Here is a 25,672-nt window from a genome sequence, read left to right as displayed (position 1 = left end):
TATGAAATGGTCAATAATTAAGAACAGTTTGACTTAAAAAGAGCATTTGACTACAACCCAACCTCCAAATTTATGATATAACGCGAAAAAAAATACCCTCTTCACTTTGGTTTTAATTACATGTATATGATGTTTTTGTATACTTCTTGTAGTTTTTTCTACAAGGAAATCAAACCGTTTCAAATTACTGAATATATCTTCCTCTACATATTTTAAATAAAATTTTAAAATATTTGAATTAAAATTTAAGTTTTAATTTGACAAAAAAAAAGAGTTCATTTGAGGCTTGAGGCTAAGGGACTAGTTCCCCTTCAAATACTAAGACTTAAGAGTATTCTTTCAAGTAAAGATACTAAGAGCTAACATTCTTTTAAAGACTTAAGAATAAAAAAAGGGTGTATAAAAAATGGTAGGGTTAAAAGTGCAGTAAAAAGATAAATATATAATAGAATAAATTGTTGTATTAATATAAATTTGATTGGTTTAAAGTTGTTTAAGTAAACTATTTTCTATTTGGTCTTTTTGAACAGTAAAAATACCTACCTAACTATGTTAATATTAAATAGATACCTACCTATTTTTAACTATTTGGTCTTTTTTAAGTTAAAATACTTTAAAATATCAATAATATTAAATAGATTATGATATGGTAAAACTAATTTGTAAGAATCAATATGACTTTACACACAAGCTACTTAAGGAAAAGACATTAAAAAGCTTCTAATAAATACAGCTTTAAAAATATCTATAATTGTTATTTATAAAAGCCAGCTTTTAAAGATTTAAAGGCATAAGTTGCATAGAGGAGCATAAAGATTTTTTTTATATAATAATATAACAATATTTCTCGTATTCATTCGAATCCGGTGGATAGGAACCGGTTCTCATCCATACGAAAAAACCATGTCTAGCATCGTATTATATCCAGCTTTCTACGAATATAAAAATGTACAATCATAAGATTAAAACTAGTTTTTTTGTACATTGTACATTCTATATCCGCGGAAAGCCGTTTATAATACGATGCGAGAAATAACTATTACATACATTTATTAAAAAGGAATGGACTTCAGTAGAAATCTTGTAATCTAGTAGAAGAGTGAAATTTTACCTACCTTACTAAAACAGACCATGTAGATATAGATTTAGTCAAGAAGAATTCTTGACTAATAATGATGTAACAATTATGTTAAAAAATCCCCCCCAACTCTAGATTACGAGATATCTATAAAAGTCGTCCTCCTTTTTCTAGGATAAAATTATCTGGTGACAAAATTGGTCAGAAAGTTTGACAACATGTATCGCAAAAAATTACAAATTCTACAGTAAATTTACAAAATTTGATAAAAAGCACTATATAAAGTTAATAATTATTGTATATCATTATTTTTTAAGTAGCGCAGCTACTCTTAAACTATTTGTATAACAGTAAAGTGATGAAAAGTTGTATGGAAGCTAATTGTTTAATTATTGCTAATACTATATAAACATATTCATAGAGCGTTCATACATTTACCAGGGAGGATGGGATAGTTTCACTCAAATCCAGTATCTATCAATAGGATGGTGTCTTAAGTTCCTTCCCCCCTAGCCAACGCCTTCTATTTTTACTAAAATATTAAATTTTTGACACATCTAAACACTATGAAACTTTTTTATAAAGGGATCTATGTAATCACCTACATAGCAAATAAAAAAGACTAAGATACAGGGATGTTTCAATTGCAATCTTTTGTTAAAGCCAAAAAGTACATAACTCTGTGTGTGTGTGTAAATATAATCTTAAGCTCAAGAATTTATTAGCAAAATATTGCTAATTATAAAGCTCTGAATTGAAAAATTTAAACATTGCAATGTTATGAAAATTGTATTACAATTACCTAACTAAAAATATTATTTCAACAAACAAAAACATTTCTAAGAATTATGGAATGTAAATTGTAAATGGCCTGAAAGTTGAATATATGTTTTACAGCACAGATGCTCTGAAGTAAATTTGACATTAGGTTTTTCTTTCTATGAGCACAGTTACTCTGTGATAATCTAAACCATAAGTTCTTCTGTCCTTCGTTGTAGCTCTTCTTCAACTTTATCTAAAATGAAACAATATTTTCTTATCTTTATGATAAAATCATCTTATAGATTTAAAACTTGGCATTTGTACATTTGTACAGCTCTTATTTTTAGTGTACTCTGTCAAGCTGTCTGTACATAGAGTAAAAAAGGGTTATTTTTTCGCATATTTTCTGTAAAATTGTGTGTAACCGTCTAGTCAAATGCTGTTATTAAGTCAAACTGTTCTTAATTATGACCAAATTTATACTATGAGCATTTGACTAATCCGTTAAAAACAATTTTACAGAAAATACGAAAAATTTTTTCATCCAATGTTATTGTTTTTCATTTACTACGCTACTCAATAATAAAATTTTCTATTTACCTCTATTATCCGACTCTGCCACTCTTTGATCTATTGGAAGAGAAAGATCTTGTTTACCCACGACACTAGCGCCACCACCACCTGCGGACACTCCGTTAACTAATTCTCCGCTATCTTCAACACCTATAACAGGAGTATTGTGCATTTTCATTATGACTTTGAGAAACCGATTAATATCCGCTGGATTAGAACCGGTAATCAGCCATGCTGAAAAATTATCGTATTACAGACAGTTTACCACGAATATTTTTTTAAAAAAGTGCTAGTTTTGTTTGCCCGGGCTTGCAACCCCTCAGGGCTAACAAATCTGTTTTTAATCTTATAATTTTTCATTTTTATATCCGCGATAAGCTATTCTATTTTGTAACTTTAAACCTACAATTTTTTAAAACCACTTGTGATATATGCATACTTTTCTTTAAATATACAACAACTGATGACTAGAGGCGTGCAGAAGGGAGGGGGTTGTATCCCATACTACTGTAAAAATCAAGGGGGGAGGGTCTATTCCATAAATCTTAGGTTTCTATCCCACTTCTCGTCGCTTACACCCACCTTAACAAGGGTATACAATACCACCCAAAAAAAGCTAAAGTTGGTGTTGTGTTAAAAAGTCAACCCCTTTCCCTCAGATTAGTATGAAAAAATTTAATTATTTAGAGAGGAGTGGACACTTCATGGGGACGTAATCCACCCCCTCTGATAATAAAATCATACTCCTCTTGTTATCTGTATTACACTCTACCCAACCTTAAAGATAAAAAAGGATTCAAATAACGAACTTACCATTTGTTCCTTCAATATCCTCAGATTTTGCTTTCTCAAGAACTTTACCCAATCTTTTTATAAATATGTCGATTTCTTCCTCTTCCATACCTTAATATAGATAGATATTTTCTCTAAATGTATTCATAGAAAAAATCACCTTTTAGCAAGACTGTAGCTGTTTAACATAGTTCTTTTTTATTTATTGTAATACAATTTTCTTAAAAATCCTCTGAAACATTTGTAAAAAATCCACATATTTATTTTTAATGTAAAAAATAGTATCTTTCTGATGATTGCAGAAGCATGAAACTCTGGGTAAAATAAAATAAAAAAATAAAGATGAAATGTTGGTTCACTTTTAAGTAAGTTAGGTAGGTAGGTATATAAATAGATACAATAAAAAAAAGTTGAATAATATTGGATTTACTAAAAAAATCCTTATAATAAAGCAACAGGGTGTATAATTGTCTCTACCAAAGGATCTCGCTAACCGCTGAACCGTTAGGGTTCTCCTTTACAGGGTAGCTTCTCATAGGTCCCAGGAAGGCCTATAGGGGGCGTATCCGCGAGTATTTTAGATAATTATAACAAGCTAATAAGACAAAATCCGTAAACCTACCTAAATTAATATCTAGTGGCTGCGATTCTAAAAAATAAACTAACCCATAGCTGCGGCAGCGGTCAAGTAAGCTGGGAAAGGCTGGTTTGTATGTCCACCCCATCCCTCAAATCTGTAACCCTCGATATCCTTAAATAGAAAACATTAAATCAGGGATCTAAAGGAATAAGACAATGGCAGATTACACCCCCTTTGATGATACACAATATTACCCCTTATGTAGATTTATATTAGTGGTTAAAACGTTATGACACTCAAATAAATAATCCAACCAATCAAATATAAGTCCACAAGTCAGCCAACGAATAAGAAAACAGCCCATTGTCCTCTCGCTCCATGCGTATAACACTTCACGTCAATATTAAAGAAAAGCTACCTTAGAGTTTTTAGCCACGACCCTTGTACCAGACACGCCTCTGGTGAAGAGCATAGATCCTAGATGAGTGGCAGACCTGCCCTCCTTACCAACTGTCATCGCCACTGAGATCGTGTTGTTCTAAAAAAAAACTAAGTTCTAAACCAAACAAACAAATAGGGTACAAAGAACAACTATAACTTGGAATTTGTAGTACAATAAGTATGTGTTTTTCTAATTGTGTGTATTTCACTTTGATCTGCCTAATTGGGGGTATAGAACATGTACATGTTTACAGTACACTGAGCACTATAATGATTTGCGTTAATATCATTGGATTTTTTCAGCTCCTTATGTCTTTTCAATGTTTCCCTATGGATTTTTTCATTGCTTTTGACCCTCTCGAAAAATATTAATCTTTGGGTTTAACATTTTCAATTTTTTTTGTTAGTAGTCGAAACATTACCTCAATGTACATACAGCAAAAGTGCAGAAGATATACTTAATGTATAAAACATCCACTGTACTATTGCTGAAAGTACTAATGGCAATCCCCCGTTTATTACTATTGCAATCCTTTTTATGGAACTATCCCTTTAGCATTTATAAGAGGCAATAACATTAAGAGGGAATGGATTTATCATTACTTGGATCTTAAACCAAATTATCATGTACTCTAATAAAGTGAAACCTGTAGCTTGCTCAAATAACAATCATCAATATCCACCCCCTTTACCACATTCCCTCCCCTCCCACTGATAAACGAACAGACAATGATGTCTATGTTAGCAAACTAAATTGACGACAATTTCCCCTGTCATAATATCCACGTGTATATTCTACCAGCTTCTACCAATAACGAAATTAATTCGGAAAAAAATCACGAAACCTATACGTGTTTTTCAGCTGTCGTTGGGGGGCAACACATCGTAAAATTGACGACCTCTCCATTTGCCCCCAAAATATTATTTTAGATTTATTTTGCTTGTTGGTTATACCTATTCCTGATATTCTACATCTATTAAGATGGGTTCTTTACCTTGGTTTCAAGAACATGAAGTTTGAACCTATCAGCCAAATGTTCCAATTGATCTTTCAGCTTCAGAAAATTATTCTTCCTCCTAAATATCAGATAAATTAGTTTTGATTTATTTTGAATAAATATCTAGGTGAAAAATAAACATAGTAGTTCTTTAAGATCTCAGAGACAGTTTACAGGAAGGAAAGGGACAAACACTAGTCCCCAAAGTTTTATTATTATATAACATTTTCTTATTAGTTGGCTCATCAACTTTGGGGACTTTTAGATTGGTTGATTTACCTATAAAGTTGATGCCCAAACGTTCGGCTATTGACGTATTCCTTTAGATCCCTGGAACATAATATTTATACAAGATCTCTATGAATGCTTACCTGGATAGCAAAGTTTTGAATCCGCTGGCCCCCATGGAAAGCAGAGTTATGAACATATCAATGGTAGGGCTTCCAGAAGCACGACCTAATCAAATATCATCTAAATGGTACCAGCTGTTTGTTCGGGATAAACAAAAAAAGAAAATGATAAAAATAATAAAATTCATAGGTAACAGTTTAATCTTTTAAGTACTCATTCTAATATCCGCGAAAGCTGTCTATACGATGTGATTTAGAATTTTCATAAACATTTTCCCTGTAAAGTGTAAATTGTTAAGTATTTGAAAACAAAGCACAATTTAAAAATCTAAAGTTGTATTTGAAAACATGGCCGGACCAAACATAAAGTAACTCAGAAGCAAGTCAACAAAACTACCTGGATAAGACTTGCTGACCTCAGCTACCAGCTGGCGGTCAAAGCCAGCTATAACAGCCCCACCCACAGGTACAAGGTAGTTCTTGTCAGTGCTCTAGATAGGTAGATAGTTAATTAGCTTTATTAAGAAAATATTAGATGTGCATAAGGGTGGATTTATAGACTAGATATACAGATAAACGTATAAATGATATTAAAATATAGGTATGTAAGTTAAATGTAAATAGAAAAGTAGGCAAAATGTTTCAAGATGGACAGACCAAATAGAAAAGTTGATAGAACTTAGTTTAAAAAATAGATTGTCAGACAATTGAAGTAGACAAACAGAAGACAGACAGATGAATAAAAATAAAAACAAAATACTCATGCCGATTTATCAATAAAACAAAAGACATTAAGAGATACAGACAGGCAGACAGTCAAATGGACAAAGAGAGACGGGTAATCATAATCACAGAGAAAGACAGACAAAGAACTGGTTATTCTATCAAAAAGATCGACTCTGCTAACTCTGAATATTTAATATATGATAAAATAGACAAACAGAAGGACAGACAAAAGGACAGACAGAAGGACAGACAAAAGGAGAGACAGAGAGACAGGCAGAAGGACAGACAGAAAAACAGACAGAAAGACAGACAGAAGGACAGACAAAAACTGTTTACCTGAACAAAGAGATCAACTCTGCCAACTCTAGCCGCTTCATCAATGAGATAACAGCATTTACTACTTTGTACTCCATAGGCATTGTTCACTAAATAGATATTAACTTAAAAACAAACAAACATTGGAGTAAAACACATCAGAGTTACTGTTAAAATCTTGGATTACATGTCTCTATAAACGATCTATTCTAAATGAACTATGTTGTTGATATAAGAAATATTTAAATGTATAAAGGGTAAGGACAGTGAAGCTTTATAGCTAACGTCTGTCTGTTTGAGTGACACATTCAAACATTAAAAAAAAAAACTTAAATGATAATGTTAAGGCATACGTGCCGAGTAAGGCAAGGCTATGTTAAAAACACGAATGTCAGTAAAAAATAAATCTAAACTTACCCAGATGCGGGATAGAATAATCCTTGCAAATCTGAGCAATCTCTGGAATACTGTCATGGGCCCGGGGAGCGAAGCAGCTCGTGGTTGAGAACACGCACAGCACGGAGGACGGGCCTAACTCTTCTATGCGTGCCTTTATGGCCTCCAGGTTGGTCCGTAATTCATCACCGACCCTAAATGGACTGGTGGTTAGTTTCATACTTATGCTATAAGGGGCGAAGGAAAATAGCTTAAAACCAACTCATGACAAATAACACAATCCTATGGGTCCAGTCGATACGAAAAAAGCCTTATTACTTTATTTTATACCCAGGATTTACTAAAAAAGTAGAAAAGCATATTTTTTGTGAATTTAGATCTCTAAAACAACTATGCTTATACTTAAGTCTTACATTTTTTAAACACATTTATTTCTTGGCTGGTTTAATGCTGTTTGTATTTAAAAAAAATGCCATGCAAGACATGTAAAAATTTAATTATAGAAATAGCAAAGAAATGTATTGGTCCTTAAACAGGTATAGCAGGTGCAACCCATTAAAATTTCTAGTTAAATAACAAAAAAAAGTTGTAGCAATAAAATGGTAGGTTTTCTGTAAATAGGTGTCCTGAATTGATGTCAATTAATATTTAAACACATAACAAAGTACCCAATATAAAAATCACATCTACTCTAAAAGTCCCTTACCTAGTCTATTAGTCGGTTCAATTAACAAGACTTTCTGGTTTAACCGTCCTATTAGAATAGAACTTTACCTTTCTAGTTGAATAATAATAGGTATGAATCCAGCAGTTAAAATACTTTTGAAGCAGGACTTCTGATCAATTCGAGACCATATCACATATTTAGCCTAAAACAAAATTATATCAGATACTAAGAGAAGAATATGTATTATGTAAGGTTCTTCCTATTAAAATTTCAAATCTAAAAATGGTAGAAAATTTAAATTGAAGGTAAAATTTTTTAACCCAAATATAAATAACTTTTCATTTTAGAGCCAGATAAAAAGTTGTACCTCTGGTCTTTTCTTTCTGAAGTAGAGAAGGCAAAGAGTCAACGCCATACCAGTTGCAGTAGGCACTAAATACAATAGACGTATAAGTATAGATGTATAAAACAGACAACCACCCAGTGGTGGGCAACTTTTTCGTCTGATCAAATTGCTTTCTGCACTTTTGTAGCTACTTGGCTGTGTTAATATTTTCGACGATATTGGCTGATATTCAAAGACATTATTGAAAGTAGGCAGAGGGTCCCCACCCCATTAAGATACAGCTATTAAACCTGTGCCCCCTCTATTCTTTTACTTTTAATACAAATACAATAATGATATAATAGGACACCTGCCATTCATGTTAAAGTATACAAGATTGAAAATAATAGGATAGATAGAATATTTCAACCAATTCAGTACTGAGCCCTAAATAGATAAGTTGATATACTTGTTTTTGTTTGTTTGTCCGTGCAGATCTGTTAACCAATAATAATAGAGTAAGAGGGGAGAGGGGGGGGCAAATATTTTAATTTGTCTTTAAAGTTTTTGTTATTGAAGCTGTAGGCTTTAAATTTAGGGTATTGGGTCTAATTGTGGCAGTTTTTAGCAGTTAAAGTAGTGTATTTCCTGTAGGCTTCCTTTAAAGAGCTGACAGTTAGGCAAATTTCACTAAGAAACAATATGTAGGTATACAAGAACAATCATGCATAGCACAGCGTAGTAAATATTACTTTCTTACCTAGAAAACATTGTTTTACCCGGCTGACACCAGCAACTTTTAGAGTATCCAGAAGCATACTGAAAAATTATTAAAAGTAGGTAAAACAAAATGTTATTTGGTTTCAGCTCTGTTTAACATTATCTTTTTAAAAGCTAATTTTAAATTACCAAAAGCTACACATATGAAATTAAATATAAAAGAGATAGTTGCATAAGGGGCATTTAGTAAGTTGAAGTACTTGGAGTATTGGACTATGAAATATCTTTCGTCGTATTTCTTCATTAGCTTTTCTCCTATTTTAGTCGCTATGGGTGGCTCTAATCCTGCGGGGCAATCATTAACATTTACCTCACCTACCTAAATTAACCTATCAAAAGCTAATGTGAAAATACGACGAAACCCGCTCAAAAGCTAATGTGAAAATACGACGAAACCCGCTAAATCGTTCACTTTCCTAGGTCAAAATTAACTTTTGTCGTACAGTTTTTAGATACACCTAAAACAGTGGAGCTTTATCTAACCTGTTTGTGAGTTTACTGATAATACTAGATCCAGCAGCTTTAGGCTGAACTTCACAAATATCGCCAGATCTACCAATACCATGCCCGAGACCAAAATGCCTAAATACAAGTGCTCCTATAATCATCAAAATATCAATGTTTCTCTTTATAACCTGCATATAATGCATAACAACCCTTGTTATCTAAAGCCTGTATTAGTTGGTCATTTTTTTGGTGAACTTTAGTGGCATGTCTTAAACTACATTCCCCTTATATTTAAGGGTACGTGTGTGACATTTTAAACTTGACATCCCCATTGGTTAGTTTTGATGGGGTGTAGACCCTTGTTATGTGGGGTGTAGAGGAGTGTATCCTACCCCCTTTTCTGCAAATCACTGTGTCCAATTGAACTGTTACTATTAGAAAGATAAAGAAAAAAAACATGAATAAAATTGCTGAAATATGAATAAATCTTATTCGTTAGGTTAACAGTTATTCGTTAGGTTTATTGACATTACCTGTTTCTTACAATATTAGAGAACAATCTAGCTTCTCTCTCTCCCACCCCACAGTTGGCAGAGAAATTGTTGCTATCTAGGGCGGACAACTCCCGCAGGGTTAACTCTATCTCCATGTCGGACCAGCCCTACAATATTATTCATGAACTCAACAAGTAGCATTTACGTCAATGTGTAGTGTAGAGGGATGATATACGACATAGTATAGTTGGTATATTGTTTAAAGTATTCTTCTTCATGTAAAGAAATAAAATACAACAAATATATCATTCCAGCAGAGATCTAAAAGGATAAGACAATTTTCAATAAATCTATGTACATCTCTAATGATGATACACAAACTTACAACTTCTGTAGATTAAAATTAGCAGTTGAAACGATTAGACCTTCAACTTAATGCAACAATCAATAAAAAAAATCATTAAAAGTCCTTAAATATTTAAAGTAAACAAAAAAGAAAAGTTTGATAAAACTTTGCGGACTAGTTTAGTAATGAGCCCAATGTCTCCTCCCTCTCAGGTTGAACTTTTTTTCATTTCGAGACTTTAATACAACCAGTTTCATTGTCTAAATTTCTATGTTGTACACTAAAATATCATTTTATTACTTAAAATGTTTATACCTACATAGTTTTGTACATAGTTTGCAACATGCTTAGATCCAATGTAAAGCTTCCTTAAAAAGTGTAAGAACACTCAAAATCAAACATGTACCTAACTAATTTTATAATAGTAATTTTATCGCATCGTATTATAGACAGCTTTCCGCTGATATTAAAAGGAAAATTAAAAACATTTTTGTAAGCCCCGAGGGACCAAAAAGAGTTCTAATCCAGCGAATATATTTTCGGTTGCTATACTGGAATAGTAATTCTTACTCTGTCAGGTAGTTTGCCTTGTTCCATGAGCCTGGCCAGCTTTGTCTCTCGTACACTTGCATTCTCCCATCCTTGTCTGGCATACCCCTCACCAACTAGATACATACATAGATAGATAGACTTGTATTCTCCCATCCTTGTCTGGCATACCCCTCACCAACTAGATACATAGATAGATAGATAGGTACACTTGTATTCTCCCATCCTTGTCTGGCATACCCCTCACCAACTAGATACATACATAGATAGATAGACTTGTATTCTCCCATCCTTGTCTGGCATACCCCTCACCAACTGGATACATAGATAGATAGATAGACTTGTATTCTTCCATCCTTGTCTGGCATACCCCTCACCAACTAGATACATACATAGATAGATACACTTGTATTCTCCAGGGTTGTCGAATTGGGCACTTTTTTTGATATTGGGCGGCACAATTGCCCAAAAGGGTTTTGGGCGGGTTTTAGGCGCCCAAAAGTGGTTTTGGGCACCCTTTTTGGGCAAATGTCGTAAAAAGGATATAAAATAGCCTAAAACCATACCTAGACTTATTATTAGAAATAAAATAGCCTAAAACCATCTCAGGACCTATAAAAGCTCCACTGGAAAGGAGAACCATACCGGTTCAGCAGTTAGCGAAATCCTTCTCTAGATACCAAAAAGCTTACTAATTTATATAGTTATAGTTAACTAGCGGCTTCAGCCCTAGAGGCCTCTAGGGGCACTTGAGGAGGGGAGAGTCAAATTTGATAATCCAATAATTATATTAGATTTGAAAAGAAAAAGTAAGAAAAAATTGGGGGGGGGGGGGAAATAATTAAATAATTTTTTTTTGGGGGGGGTTCCTCCCCCCATTTTTATTTTTATTTTAAAAAATTTAAAAAAAAGTTTTTTTGGAGAGTGTAATTTTTTTCTAGGGGCGATTTATAGGAGGGTGGTGGTACCCTCTCCCAAAATAGTTATAAACCTTCCCAGAACCTATGATAAGCTTCCCTGTTAAGGAGAACCCAATCGGTTTAGCGGTTAGCGAGATCCTTCGGTACAAAAACACAGACACACATCCTGTTACTTTAGTATAAGGATATCACCCAAAAAATAGGCCCGCCCCCCCCCCCTCTTTTTTAACCCCATCCCCTTTTTCTCTCCCTCTAAAAGGGGGGTGCCCAAAACTGCCCAAAAGGACCTTATATTGGTCGGCCCAAAACCGCCCGCCTAAAACTGCCCGCCAAAAAGCGCCCGCCCAAAATGACAACCCTGGTATTCTCCCATCCTTGTCTGGCATACCCCTCAACAACTAGATACATACATAGATAGATACACTTGCATTCTCAAAACCTTGTCTGGCATACCCCTCACCAACTATATGGGCGTATCGGCGCTAGAAACAATGAAGAAACATTTATTTAACCGTTATGGACAGATAGATATATATTATATACCCTTGTTATAGAGAAGCTGCTCTACAAAAATCTTACCAATTCTGGCAGCTAATTCACAGCACTTGGAACTGGAGGCCATTTTGTCACTGATTTATTCTTATTTTAGTCTGAAATTTATTAGTTATCTTTAAAAATTATAACATTAACAATTAACAGTGTGTTATATATTTTAAAGAAATTACCTAACTAAATTAAAATAAGATCTTGTTTAATATGTACTTCTTAATAGTGATATAAAGAAATGATTTAAGTACTTAGTATAAATATGTGTCTTCCATCCGTATCAAATGTTTTGCAACATTCAAAAGTACACTTAATATTAGAGCTTGGCAACCGCGTTTTAGACACTTGTAAGCCGTATGGAAATCGTGGTTTTACAATTTTCAAAATCAGCTGAATGTATAAATCCTTTTCGTGTATAATTTCAAAACCGATTGATATCCGCTGGATTAGAATTCAACTGATTCTCTGCCATACCGAAAAATCATGTATAGCTTCATATTACAATTAATTTTCCACAGATATTATAATACAAATCATAGAATTAAAACCAGTTTTTTTTATTCCGGCCCTTCTTTAATCTCATATTTTTTCATTCTAATATCTGCTTAAAGCTGTCTATCTATAATACGATGTGAAAAATATTTAGGTATTCTAATATAAATATTTGTTAGAGCAGTAAAATTATTTATTCACCCTACTACGGGTTTAAATTAGAGGTTTATTCACTAGTTAAGAACCACTTGGTTACTTGTTAAAAACATTGAACTAAACATGAATGTTTGAATGCATTTGATACGAGAGAAAAACTAGGAGTGTGATAAGTTTCCTTAAGGAACAATTTAAAAGTTCATTAAAATCCAGAAAACTATGAATTGGTAAGTGAATGATCCAGGGATCTAAAGGAATAAGACAATGGCCAATAAATTGATGTACATCTCCAATGATACCATACAAAATTACATCATCAATTTGTTGTTGAAACGTTTGGATACTCAACTTTTTGACCAAACCAATCAATATTTAATAAAAGTTCCCAAAGTTGTTAGGACAACGAATTTAAAAAAGTAATTTTAAAACTTTGGGGACCAGAGTAATTAACACCCCAATGTTCTCTCCCTCCCAGAAATGATGACTGATTAAAGACAAAATAATGCACTTGGATAAAATAATTTTAAATAAACTTATCTGAAAGTAAAAAATCTAAGACAAAACTTATCTCTTTCTTTAATTATCAAATTGTTGTTGGAAAAATCATGAGGTACAATATCATTGTCCAGTCCATGTTTCTAAACTTGCAGATTTTTTTTTATATGGTTTCTTAAAATAATTTAGTTTAAGCTAAAAAATATGTTGTAAAATGTAATTTACATATGTACCACTGATATATAATTTTTAAAAGCAAAGCTTTCTATAATTAGGGTCTGTTCGTAACAGATACCTAGCTCTTATCGTTAACTAGGGCATGTTATGATTGTCCTTTCAAATCCAAACTTCGAATGATGATTCCTAGAACAGTTAAGTAAGAAAGCGTAGCAACTCTATAATCGTTACCAGAAAGTCCGTACGTACATTTTAATCATATTGATTTTTAACAAGAATTTTGTCACCTGATATATTTATCTTATTCATCTGATTTTTGAAATACTGAGTCCTATTACAACAAGGCACAATGTTATAAGCAAAGCATCTCTAAAATAAATTCCTAAAACAAATGTAAGTATGTCTTGTCCATATTTTAGTATGTCCTTAAACAGTATCCTGTGTTTCAGCATATTTGCAACAAATTGTCTTACAAATATATATTCTGCTACTTCAGTTCTGACTGTTATGTTCGTTTGTCCTACAGCTTTGGAGAGCTTCGATTTTATGGATCAGTGAATTCTTGTTTTCATATGTTGGATGTTAAATAACATTTTTAGTTTACAATAACTTTATCACTGTTTGAGGTAAATTTCATATCAACAAGAATAATAATAATCATAGTAGCACAAGAACACAAATGTGCAAAGTTTCGAGTGTGTTTGTGCAACACAGTTACATCACAGACTTGGTGTTTCATCTTAGCATAGCAAAGCAACTTTTAATAAGTTAAAAACAAAAGTAAGCTTTTAAAAAGCATTGACAAAAAAATAAATAATTCATTTTCTGATTCCAAAATGTTCATAAGTATATTTTTCAATCTCTCTTTGATTGTTAAAAACTGCCTTGTCAATTCTGGAACTTGGTGACCCCGTGACCTGCAATGGTGTTTATTATTTGTTATTGATTGCATTCACAAACCTCACCAACTTTATTGTTTTGCTTTACAAGCCAAAAGGATCAAATCTTTGTTTTAAGAAAGCCCCAAAATTCATTCATAAGTAATTTCCTTTAAATTAAATTTCTATTTCCTTATAACCAGTTTGACTTACAAAATGCTACAGAGCTTTCCAAAACTTCTCTTGATAAGGTACTTTAAATTTGAATATATTGATATCATATTAATTGGGACACCTGTCATACTCAAAGCCAAAGAAACTCTAATAAATCAATATAATAAACACCAGAACCTGCAGCCATTTCTTCATTTCCAATACTTTATCCTCTGGCCCTTCTAATTCTCCCTTTACTGTTTGGTTCCTGAAATAAACAAAACGTATATTCTATATATTTGTTTTAATTTTTTTAAATCAAAAAGCAAGGATGACAACATCCGTTATGAAATTATAGAAATTTAAACAAATATGATCAAAATATCAACTACAAAATAAGGCTGCCAATTTTTTGCTAAAGAAATTTCAGAAACTTATACCTATCATATAGCAGGCGTTGGAATTCATATTTTCTCCGTCACAGGCAAAGAAATGTATTTACAGGGTGTTTTTACAGAAGTCTATCTTATATAGCAGTCGAGTTAATCACATTTCTCCCAAGTTTTTCCCATCTACCGAATGTTTCTATATTACGGTTTTTAACAGACATAAACTTCGCTACTGACCATGATAAACTTACTTAGTATTCATTATCCAGCCCCTTACTCCTAGTTTACTTGCTTGTTTGTCTGTATACTTACGGAAAAACACACCTTGCACCTAAAAAACAAAAAAAAATGTTAATCCTTGTATAAAAGTATCAGGATGTATGTGAGTCTCTCTGTGTGTGAGTCTCGTTAACCGCTGAACCGAAATGGTGCTCCTTTAGAATGTAGCTTTTAATAGGACCTGGGAAGTTCAATAACTATTTTTAGGACGTAAATAGTCCACAGAAAAAAGCCAACCCCGCAAACCATTTTATTTCATTTTCCTTTTAAAACTAAAATTGAAAATGTGAGTCGACTCCACCCCCTCCCCCGTCTTTACCTAAAGTACCCCTAGAGGCATTTAGAGGATTGTCCGCTGGTATTTTAAACAATTTCAAGGAATCTAAATTATAGCTGAGCACGTTTAAGGCTATTGGTATTTGCCTTAATTAATCTGTGTAAAAATAGAGGATATGTTTTCATGTGTTATAACTTATAAACTTAAAATGATATTGTGTTATTGCTCCGCTACTTACTAGACAATGACATACTTGTTCTTGATATAATTAAAATCCTACCTTTCCAAAAACTTCATATTCCAAAGCAATTAATTTTGAAGAACTCATTTTAATTAAATAAATAAATGTAAAACAAATAAAGAAAAATGTCTGAAAATATATGAAAAATATTATGTTTAAAAATACTGCATGCACTGGGATAAAAAAAAACATTATCATCCATTTCACTGTAACTGACATTTGACTTTAGAAGTTTTGCATTTGCATCACATATTTTGCAAACAGAGCACAATCTAACCCCCTAAAGATTATGCTAGATCAAATTATTGCGGGGGGGGGGGGGGGGTAGTGCTACCCTTGCTGAATACGTAATTTTTCTTAAATTTGGATCATGGAAAGAAAACGAAGTAGCGGGTTTCGTCGTATTTTCACAGTAGCTGTTCTCATATTTCTAGCCCCTGTGTGGGGGGGGGGGGATCTAACCCAATTTCCGAACCCTGCGGGGCATTAATTAACATTTGCCTAACCTAAATTAACATATCAAAAGACACTATGAAATATGAAGAAACCCGCTACTTCGTTTTCTTTCCATGATACCTAAATTTTTATAAAACAATTACAAATAGCTATTAAAATTAAAATAAAAACAGGCTAGAAAGAAATATTGCTGGATATTACATAAAATAAATACATTAACACAATATTAAAACATTTGCATAACTTATAATTTATCAAAAAATATTAAAATATAACATTTGGTTAGTTAACATTCACAACTAAATAAATAAATTACAATTATGAAGAGTTAGTCCATAAAATTAAATACTTTGTGCTTTTCTAAAGCTTTCAAATACAAGAACGATTATGTATAATAGAGCGGGTTCATATGGGAATTAGACAAAGAGGGGATATGCAACAGATAAAATTAACTTTTAAAAAAATCTGACGGAAAAAGAATTTTAAAAAATTGAGATTTAGAATGCGACCACTTAAAAATGTATTTTATTACTTATTAATATGCAAAGACGACATTTCAAAAAAAATTATCACAACTATGGCTTCATGGTGCTCCCAGAAAAGGCCTTGAGGAATAGAATCAGGAACTTTTGTCAGTTTCAAAATATCTCGTTCCTAGCCCTAGAAATTTCAAATAAACCGACATTTTTCCAGGTTTATTGAGAATTGTCCAATTTGTAGAGGTTTTTTGAGATTTTCTCAGGCTAGGAACGAGATTTTTTGAAACGGTCAAAAGTTCGTGATTCTACTACTCAATGCCTTTCCTGAGAGCACCATGAAGCCATAGTTCTGATTCAATAAATTTTTGACTCCCATTTACAAATAGCTATACAATTGTATGTCTGGTCGTCAGCGGTTATAAGACTTAAGATAAATTTTAAATCATCCAGAGGTGTATTATAATAATAAGAATCGTTTGCAGATCCCCGCTTAGGTCTCAGAAAAAAAATGTCAAAAATCGACCCACCCTAATGTATAATAACATCAAAGCCCTTTGAAATGATTAGCAATAAAAATAGGTGCAAACATTAAGAAATTGAGAGCGAGTGATAAAGATAGCAAAAAAAATAGAATAGTAATTTATATTAATATCGCATCGTATTATAGACTGCTTTCTGGGGATATTAAAATAAAAAATTATAGGAATAAAACCAGTCAAAAGTGGTATTAATCTTATAATTTGTATTCTAATATTCGTGGAAAATTTTCTGTATTACGGTGCTATACGTAATTTTTCATATGGCTGAGAACCGGTTCTAATCCAGAGGATATAAATCGGTTTCGAAGCCATACCGTAAAAGTATCTACATTACAGAAGACAGAATGACAGACAGAAACAGTCAATTATAAAGTAGCTTCGAAAACATTTAGGATGGACGGACAAAATACATAATGCTAACAGTTAAAGCAAATAATGGTAAGCTAACATTTATATTTCGATGTATAAAGTACGTTTGGATAAAAATTATATCGATTAAATTAATAAACACATTATAAATATTTCTTTTTTTACGAATATTTTGTATACATCAAATGTAAACTAATAATTCTTTCTATGAATATATCTTTTAGAATTCATTACAATATTAAAAGTTAAGGTTTACTTGACGTGATATTAAAGGTGAAATAATTGCATATTTGCTCTGAATGTAATACTATTTTAACTTATGGCTCCATAGACAAGGGACCAGAGGTGGATTCTTAAAAAACTTTTTGGCTCACTGCCACACTAAAATTAGTGAGGCTCGCTAAAAATGTTTGTGAAAAATCCTCCAAAATCGCTTTAAAAATCTACAAAAATTAAACAAAATCTTATGTTAATAGGTACCTAACCCTTTTAAGACTTTATTATTTTATTTTTGTAGATTTTTGTGCGATTTTGGAGGATCTTTCACAAAAATAATTTTGCCTCACCAGCGAACAACGACCCTAATTTTTTTTTAAATATCCTCCTCAGGATTCTGACAAACAATTCTAGTGAAAATTTTCCCACAACTCACTTTCTTCTTTTAGTCCCCTTATTACCCACTTCCCTTTAGTTAAAGAACAAAACATGTAAAATAGCCAAATTTTGAGCAATTTCAATTAGAATTAATTTGCAGAATCACAGCTCCTGGGTGTCTTATTTAGCTTTCATAAATCTTGCTTGGCAAAGCTCTGATGTATGGAATGAAGATGCTCCTTGGCTCTGAGTGTAATATTTAGGGCTGGATCAACCTGCTGGATATTGGGTTGGACACCTGCCAGGGGAGGACACCCCTCCATCCCGAGGGAGAGTCCTGCCCAGCCCAGGTAGGTGTGCACAGGATCTGAGTTTGTGTCCGGCCATTTACCAAAACCTTAATTGAACATAAGAGTAAAATAATAGATAGAGCATGGGGTTAAAAACTGTATGTCCCCATCCAGAGGACCCTGTGCCGACTTTCAATTGGGTCTTTGAAAATCAATCAATAGCGTCGGGAATTTTAATACAGCCAAATCGCTAGAAAAGAGCAGAAAGCAATTTGATAGTAAAAAAAGATCCTTAACAGGGGGATACAAGTAGTTTTACGGTCACATCTATACTTATAAATCAACTTATTATTATTTACTCATATAAAATAGTCAACTTTAAAGCCTTCTTTTTATAAAAAAAAAGTATATAAACACGCAGTAGGTATTTCACATATGCTTTCAGTCTTCGAGAAATAATTACAAATCTAATTAAAATCGGTTAAAATAAGAAAATGCAAAGTTGCAGGGCAGTATAGCATTACACTCAAACACAGATACACAAATTTTAAGGAAACCATTGTTTAGGAGGTCTGTAGGACCATAAAAATAACAATAACGAATTAATCAAAATTTTAATTAGTTGAAAAACTATTTTGCCAGTAATAATTCCATGACTAGTTCTTGTGCTTCAACAAAAAAATCGAATCTTTTAACTTTAAGCTGAATCTTTCACATGGACCTACCCATTATTGTATGGTCAGAAATAAAAATCAGGTATCTATTTTTACAGAGAATACCTATGGACCTAAAATAATTTTTTCCTTTATTCCTTCTGGCTGTTTCTCAAAACGTAGTTTATTTTGCGTCGCCGTGTATAAAATTAGTTTTACCTCCGGTTTCTGGACAATGAGTGGACAAAACAAATTCCAAAATCTGGTTCCAGTCCACACAACCAGATGCACCCAGTAATTTCAAAGCTCCACCTAGGATAGATAGATTAATCCAAATAATAAAGTAACAAGATTTTTTCTGTCTGTCTGTGTGTACCTAGCAGATATTTTTTGGTAAACAGCTCATCTTAACAAAGATTGAAAAGAAAAATGTTATGTGCCCCAAGAGGCCTCTAGGGGCGTAGCCGCTAGTAGAGGAATAAAATATAAATCAATTAGATAGACTTATCGTATCATACATACCTACATAGTAAGAAAAAATGATATCAGATTAAAGCTTCACTGTAAAGGAGACTCATATCGGATCAGCAGTTAGCGAGATTCTTTGCTTCAGACATTCTATTACTTTAGAATTAGTTACAGCCCATTAATTTTAAAAACTTACCAATCCAAAATGTGTAACAGGTATCATCATCCTTATCCGGCCGTCCATTAAGTCCTTGTCTTTGTCTGTTGACCAGCCAGCGGACCAGCTGTGACCTCTGGCAGGCGCTGAGCCCGTCCTCCAGCCTGTCCATCAGGTACAGAGAGGCAACGGCGCAGTAGGTTGATCCTCCGTGCGCCTCCAGGTATGGTCCTTGTGCTATTCCACCTTTACACAACAAACAGAATTCAAATTGATCCAAATTTGTAAAGAGATAAAAAGAAAAGGAAAACGAGGATGACAACATCCATAAAAGCAAAGCTCTGTAACGGTAGGACAAACGAACACTAACAATTGTAGAGTATCAGAACTGAATAATCAGAACAAAAATGTAAAAAAGTCGAAACAAAATTGTAAGTAAATTTGTTGAAAAACTACTTAGGTAAATACTATATACTTTTAAAGGACATACTTACATTCAATAGACATGATTACAGAGATATTTAGCTTATGACATTGTACTTTGTTGTCCTAGGGATCAGTATTCCAGAAATCAGATCAATTGGAAAATAATATCACATAAAAAGGTCAAAAATCGACATGTTTAAAAGGACGTACGACTACGGACATTGGGGTCAATTTTGCAGAGTAGATGTGCTAATTAAAGTTGAAATTAATATTTTTACCTTCATATGTAATACTGTTCTGTATGTAGTCCACTGCTTTATCCTGATCTATTCCAGTACTAAAATAGGAATTGGTTTTTAAATTTTTGATGATGATTTTAAAATGTTTTAATTTGTCAATTTTAGAGAGTTAAAAGGGGCCTCTACATGAAATTCTTAGTGTTGAGTTTCGCATTTAGGGAGGAGACATTGGGGTGTTTATTTCAATAGTCCCCAAAGTCTTATAATAACGTTTTCTTAATCGTTAGCTTAAGAACTTTGGTTAATTTTTGATTAGTTGATACATTTAGTTGAGTGTACAAACGTTTTAACAACTAGTTGTTATATATAGAAGGGGCAATTTTGTTTATCATCATTTGGGATGAACATAAATTTATCGACTATTATCTTATCCCTTTAGATCCCTGTGAGTTTCCTCATCTACATGTACAAAATCTTACTTGATATTTAAGATCTTAGAGATGGCAGCAGCACAGTAGATGAATCTCATATCGTCCTCTCCCCCCTCTGCAGCAGCCTTAAAGCTTCCACTGGGTAATTGCAAACTTCTCATAGACTGAAAAAAAATTTAGGTTAGGGAGGAAGGGGGCATTAGACGGAACATGAAGTTTATTTATAGTTATTTCTCGCATCCGCGGATATAAAATGTACAATTATAAGATTAAAACCAGTTTTTTTTTAGCCCCGAGATGCCGAAGGCACGGGCTAAAAAAACTGGTTTTAATCCTATGATTGTACATTTTTATATTCGTAGAAAGCTGGATATAATGCGATGCTAGACATAGTTTTTTCGTATGGATGAGAACCAGTTTCTATCCACCGGATTCGAATGAATACGAGAAACATTATCGCTCATTTTTTGGGTACTTTTCTTAATTCTTGATTGGGGGAGGGATGCATACTAGCAGTGTCTCAACTTTTCAAACGATTATTTTAATATGCAGAAAGTTATATATATCACAATTGGGGATGTATAACAAATTATCGTTCATTGTCTTAACCAGTAAGTTTTTTTTAAGTTAGATTGAAATAACCTTCATTTAGGCCTGCCCTGCATGTCTGAGATAAGTTACCAATGCGTTGTCAAAACTGAAATTTACGCCTGCATTCATTGCCTTTCCATGGTTGAACAATAACATCATCCGAATACATTATATATAGCGAAATCAAAAAATGAACGCTTAGTTACTTAAGCATAATAGTTAGTTACCTTAGCTATATTTTCTCTGTTGACTTTTGATAAATCATCTCCCAAAATAACTAAAAAAAAGAGTCAAATTATATAGAAACTAGTTGCTTCGCCCATAGTCTCTAGGGGAGGGCGGAGGATGTTAGGAAAATAGCCTTAAACTGCTACAAGATATTTATAAGGAATCCCTAAAAAGTTACAGTACAACCACACGAACCAGCATTTTCCAAGATCTTAAGGCTACGCTACTAAAAAGTGGTAAATCAATATCTTGAACAAACTAAAGATCTATAGGTATAATAAGTATTAATTAAGTCCTAATAATCATAAGCATCTAGCTAAAAGGAAGATCTAACTTGTTTTCAGAGTAGAACCACTAATTTCAAAGTTATAAAACTACACCTAAAGGGACCCAGAGCTATATAGGAAACTAGCGGCTTCGCCCCTAGCCTCTAGGGGCCTAGCCCCATGAGGTTTAATCAAACCAATTTTTCGTATTTTAGATTTAAAAGAAAAATTTAAAAAAAAAAATTTTTGGAGGGGAAGAAATTTTTTTTTGGGGGGGGGGGAGGGTAGTCGACCCCACTATTTTAATTTTAGTTTTAAAAAGAAAATTGTTTTTTTTTAAGGGGTATTTATCATTTTTTTTGGGGGGGGTAGGGGGTGTCCCACCCCCAAGAAAATAGTTATTAACCTTCCGGGGACCTATGAGAAGCTACCCTGTAAAGGAAAACCCGATCGGTTCAGCGGTTAGCAAGATCCTTCGCTACAAACAAACAGACAGACAAACAGACATCGTTCTACTTTTTATTATAGATAACTATGTGAATTTGTATTGAATCTAAAGAAGACTTAACGGAAAAGTATAAAACGAGACGGTACTTTAATATTTTCTATTAGCCATAGCAATGTGCAAGTCATAAGAACTTGTTGAAAATCATAAAGATAGGGCATTTGACCTGAAAAAGTGATAAATGAAAAGCTACCTATGATTGAAAACCTAGTACCTACCTAAGACACATAATGCTGTATGAAAATCATAACGATGAGACAATTGACCAGACAAAATAAGAAACAGCTTTTAGTGCTTAATAAAAAATAACGTTATACAATACAAATGATAGGCCAGTATTATTCATTTTACATTGGTCAATTGGCTTAACATTAGTCATTTGTATTGTATGAGGTCAATTTTAAATAGGCACTATAAGCTGCTTCAAAAGTAAGATATATAATAGGCACCTAAGCCCCAAGAAGATTGTAAACCTACCTAAGACACACAATGCTGTATAAGTCATGGCTATGTGATGGTAATCATGAACATGAGTCGCAGCCTCGCCACTTTTTATCTTCAGTGTTGATGAAGCACGGAAACCACATCTAAAAGAATTAGTACAAGGATGACATCATCCATAAAAGCGAATCTCTGAAACCGTAGGAGAAACGGACATAAACACTTGTATAGTGTCAGAACTGAATAATCAGAATGTAAATGTATAAGAGTCGAAGTAAAATTGTAAGTAAATTTGTTGAAAAACTTCTTGATACAGGATAATGTTTATTAACATGTAAATCTTATCCACAATATATTTGACAAACAGGACGTAAAGCAGTGGATAGATTCAGAGAAAACAAAAATTCAATTGAACCAAATTCTGTAAAAACTGTAGGACAACATTTTTCACAAAATGGCCACAACCCTAGCTATTTACAATTTGTTCCTTTTGAGCAACTTAAAAGTAATAATCCTTGGATAAGATTAGCACGAGAAAATTTAACCATTGTTAAATCGTAGAACTTGATTCAAAATGCAGTTGAAATTGTTTTTAAAAAATAATTTTTTCAAACTATACACCCTTCCCTTTCTTTCTTTTATTACACAGCCAGTTTGACCGCATCTCTTATAAATATTTGTTGTTTGGTTGTGTTTAAGTAAAGATCTAAACAGTAGCTGTGAATGTAAAAAAAAAATTTTAAAGATATATTTTAACATTTTGACTATTTTTGTATAATTCTTTTGCTTTTTTCATTTATTTATGTTGTTGTTTTCTATTACTGAGATGCGATTGATAATAAAGATTTTTTTCTTTGAAATATATTTCATTATGAAGCAGCAGTAGTTACTAATTTATAAAAGTTATGGTTGAGATAGATTTATAACTGTTAAAAGTGCTAAAAGTTTAGGACTTGATTATAGAGTTGCTTCGCTTATAATATTGAACTTTGTTGTTCCAGGAATCAGTATACCAAAAATCATATCAATTGTATAATTAGATAGGAATCACCATGCAAAGTTTGAAATCGAAAGGACAATTATAACATGCCTAAATTAACGAAAAAAGCTATCCGTTCCGGACGGACGTACGGGCGGACCGACCCTAAAAATAGAAAAGCTTCGCTTTTAACAAGAACGATTACTTAATATAGTAATAACTAGCGGCTACCCCCCTAGAGGTATGAGGGTAGAAGGGGGTTAACTGAAACTTTCCTTCCAATTTTAGTTTTCAAAGAGTAAATCATTTTTTAGAGTAGGTTTTATAACCCTTCTCTGGACATAATGTAAAGGATAACAATATCAGTCCATGCAGCGGTTAAATTAAGTTGAACTTTAAACTGTTTATAGGTAGGTAGGTACCTAATGTTTCAGGTTTGCGTAAAAATCCATTACATACCTGTGTTTTTCATCAATATCACAGTTGATTAGATTAGAATAAACCCAGGAAATTATATCTTCTCTCATGTGTTCTATCATATCTAGTCTATGTAATACATCTAGTCCTAGAAAAAATGGATTAATATTAAAAGATTAGATAGTTACAAGGTATATTATTTTATATATTCTACTTAAGACTTCACTCCTAAAGGCCTCTCGCGCTAAATGTACTTGAGATAGATGGGGAGGGGGGGGGGGGGGAGGGGTGTGAGTCGACCTTCATCCATTTTCAATTTTAGAAAGATAAAAATTTTAAGTTTTTTTTATTGGGTTAATTTCTCCTGGGAGAGTGGAGGTACTCTCACCTAAAGTAGTTAGGACACTTCCTTGGACCAATGAAAAGCTTTAAAGGAGAACCATATCGGTTCAGCGATTAGCGTGATCCTTTGGTAAATACAGAATGACATAATGTTACTTCTATATAAGGATAAAAAGAAAAGACAAAGCAAACATGAAGCCTAACTAACCATGCAGGACGGCTATTATAATACCTGAGACTGCAAAGTAGAGTATTGTCATCCTCTGCATGTCATAGCCCGCAGCTGAACTCGGCAGCATATTGAGGGTCATCTTCAAGAACTTGGCGTGACGGTCCATTATCTTCCGTAAACTTTCAGACTAAAACAAAGTTGATTAATCTGCAGCAGACACATAAAAATACCGGTACAAAAAAAGTTCTTAGGCACTTGTACTAAGTTATTTCCGGAGTCTTCAATCCCACAGAGTTTTAGGGTAACGACCTACATTACTTATATCAGGCTTTAGTATGACCACTATTAAAATTCTCTGAAAAGCGGAGTCAAATCGGTCCAGCGGTTAACGAGATATATGTATTGAACTGGACGACGGACGGACTGAGAGACATCATTCCACTTTATACTATACTAGTTGCTTTGCCCCTAGGGGAGGACGGTCGAGGTCAGTAAATGGCCAAACACCTTTAAAGATATTTATTAGCTTCCCTTAAAGGCGCCACCCATTTAGACCAGCAATTTCCGTGATCTTAAGCTTCAAACTACAAAAAACTTCCACTTTATATCATAGGACTAGTGATACGTTATTGTTTACCTTAACCGATGTCATTTTGTTCTGACTTTCTGATTTGTTCATTCCGCTACCGCCGTTTACATTTTCATTCTTTATTTCTGTTTCAACCATTTCATCTGAAAAATAAATAGTAAAATAATAGATAGGTAATAAAAAATTTATTTTGGATCAGGGAAAAAGAAAAAAAAGTAGCGGGTTTCGTCGTATTTTCACAGTAGCCTTTTCCATATTTCTAGCCCAAACAGGGACTATTTCCTAACATTGTGGGGCAATCATTAACATTTACTTAACGTAACCTAACCTTAAATAACTTATCAAAAGCTGCTGTGAAAATACGACGAAACCCGCTACTTCATTTTCTTTTAATAATCCTATAATTTTTACATTAAATG

The 25,672-nt window shown here is 33.1% G+C and overlaps 3 protein-coding genes and 1 long non-coding RNA gene across 6 annotated transcripts; all 4 read right to left on the bottom strand.

The window, feature by feature from the left end:
* Positions 1-96: 96 nt before the first annotated feature.
* Positions 97-12,192, bottom strand: SecS (Sec synthetase). 2 transcript variants are annotated; one of them, XR_013880803.1, is made up of 18 exons: positions 12,119-12,192; positions 10,641-10,735; positions 9,764-9,891; positions 9,267-9,365; positions 8,764-8,822; positions 8,046-8,110; positions 7,786-7,880; positions 7,033-7,205; positions 6,637-6,725; positions 5,972-6,065; positions 5,596-5,680; positions 5,222-5,303; positions 4,204-4,323; positions 3,872-3,956; positions 3,227-3,316; positions 2,441-2,563; positions 1,881-2,093; positions 1,219-1,414 (listed from the first exon to the last, which is right to left on the bottom strand). XR_013880803.1 is itself a non-coding variant. In XM_080165024.1 (17 exons), the coding sequence occupies exons 1-17, from the start codon at positions 12,159-12,161 to the stop codon at positions 2,044-2,046; spliced, it is 1,575 nt and encodes a 524-aa protein (XP_080021150.1). In that variant the 5' UTR covers positions 12,162-12,192; the 3' UTR covers positions 97-2,043. The 2 variants fall into 2 exon arrangements, 1 of the variants encoding a protein (XP_080021150.1); XM_080165024.1 differs by having other exon boundaries at positions 97-2,093.
* Positions 12,193-13,241: 1,049 nt separating this feature from the next.
* On the bottom strand, positions 13,242-15,747 carry LOC145322770 (acylphosphatase-1-like). 2 transcript variants are annotated; one of them, XR_013880804.1, is made up of 5 exons: positions 15,662-15,747; positions 15,077-15,156; positions 14,635-14,704; positions 13,997-14,322; positions 13,242-13,463 (listed from the first exon to the last, which is right to left on the bottom strand). XR_013880804.1 is itself a non-coding variant. In XM_080165027.1 (4 exons), the coding sequence occupies exons 1-4, from the start codon at positions 15,707-15,709 to the stop codon at positions 14,224-14,226; spliced, it is 297 nt and encodes a 98-aa protein (XP_080021153.1). In that variant the 5' UTR covers positions 15,710-15,747; the 3' UTR covers positions 13,387-14,223. The 2 variants fall into 2 exon arrangements, 1 of the variants encoding a protein (XP_080021153.1); XM_080165027.1 differs by having other exon boundaries at positions 13,387-14,322.
* A 3-nt stretch (positions 15,748-15,750) lies between these two features.
* LOC145322771 (uncharacterized) lies at positions 15,751-16,446 on the bottom strand. The gene is made up of 2 exons (XR_013880805.1): positions 16,199-16,446; positions 15,751-15,978 (listed from the first exon to the last, which is right to left on the bottom strand). It is a non-coding gene; the product is annotated as an uncharacterized LOC145322771 (long non-coding RNA).
* Positions 16,447-18,117: 1,671 nt separating this feature from the next.
* On the bottom strand, positions 18,118-25,393 carry betaggt-I (geranylgeranyl transferase type-1 subunit beta). The gene is made up of 10 exons (XM_080165026.1): positions 25,302-25,393; positions 24,725-24,851; positions 24,193-24,298; positions 22,791-22,900; positions 21,542-21,591; positions 20,772-20,887; positions 20,332-20,390; positions 19,667-19,873; positions 19,222-19,314; positions 18,118-18,456 (listed from the first exon to the last, which is right to left on the bottom strand). The coding sequence occupies exons 1-10, from the start codon at positions 25,389-25,391 to the stop codon at positions 18,251-18,253; spliced, it is 1,164 nt and encodes a 387-aa protein (XP_080021152.1). The 5' UTR covers positions 25,392-25,393; the 3' UTR covers positions 18,118-18,250.
* Positions 25,394-25,672: the final 279 nt, after the last annotated feature.

Source organism: Acartia tonsa, chromosome 6, assembly GCF_053477335.1.
Source record: "Acartia tonsa isolate MP-2025a chromosome 6, ASM5347733v1, whole genome shotgun sequence".
Lineage (NCBI taxonomy): Eukaryota > Metazoa > Arthropoda > Copepoda > Calanoida > Acartiidae > Acartia > Acartia tonsa.
The sequence above is the reverse complement of the archived record's forward strand: the minus strand, read 5'-3'. Positions and strand labels throughout refer to the sequence as shown.

What these genes read in the sequence shown, in the direction of transcription:
- SecS (XM_080165024.1), bottom strand. Translation starts at nt 12,161, where the DNA reads ATGGCCTCCAGTTCCAAGTGCTGTGAATTAGCTGCCAGAATTG. An exon ending in TGAATTAGCTGCCAGAATTG is followed by an intron (nt 10,736 to 12,118) that starts GTAAGATTTTTG and finishes GTATGTATCTAG; the next exon opens with TTGGTGAGGGGTATGCCAGA. An exon ending in TCGTGGCTAAAAACTCTAAG is followed by an intron (nt 3,957 to 4,203) that starts GTAGCTTTTCTT and finishes TTTCTATTTAAG; the next exon opens with GATATCGAGGGTTACAGATT.
- LOC145322770 (XM_080165027.1), bottom strand. Translation starts at nt 15,709, where the DNA reads ATGAGTTCTTCAAAATTAATTGCTTTGGAATATGAAGTTTTTGGAAAG. An exon ending in GGCTGGATAATGAATACTAA is followed by an intron (nt 14,705 to 15,076) that starts GTAAGTTTATCA and finishes TGTTTATTTCAG; the next exon opens with GAACCAAACAGTAAAGGGAG. An exon ending in AAATGAAGAAATGGCTGCAG is followed by an intron (nt 14,323 to 14,634) that starts GTTCTGGTGTTT and finishes ACACCATTGCAG; the next exon opens with GTCACGGGGTCACCAAGTTC.
- betaggt-I (XM_080165026.1), bottom strand. Translation starts at nt 25,391, where the DNA reads ATGGTTGAAACAGAAATAAAGAATGAAAATGTAAACGGCGGTAGCGGA. An exon ending in GAACAGTATTACATATGAAG is followed by an intron (nt 19,874 to 20,331) that starts GTAAAAATATTA and finishes TGTTGTGTAAAG; the next exon opens with GTGGAATAGCACAAGGACCA. An exon ending in TCATTGTCCAGAAACCGGAG is followed by an intron (nt 18,457 to 19,221) that starts GTAAAACTAATT and finishes TGTTCAATTAAG; the next exon opens with GTTTTGGTAAATGGCCGGAC.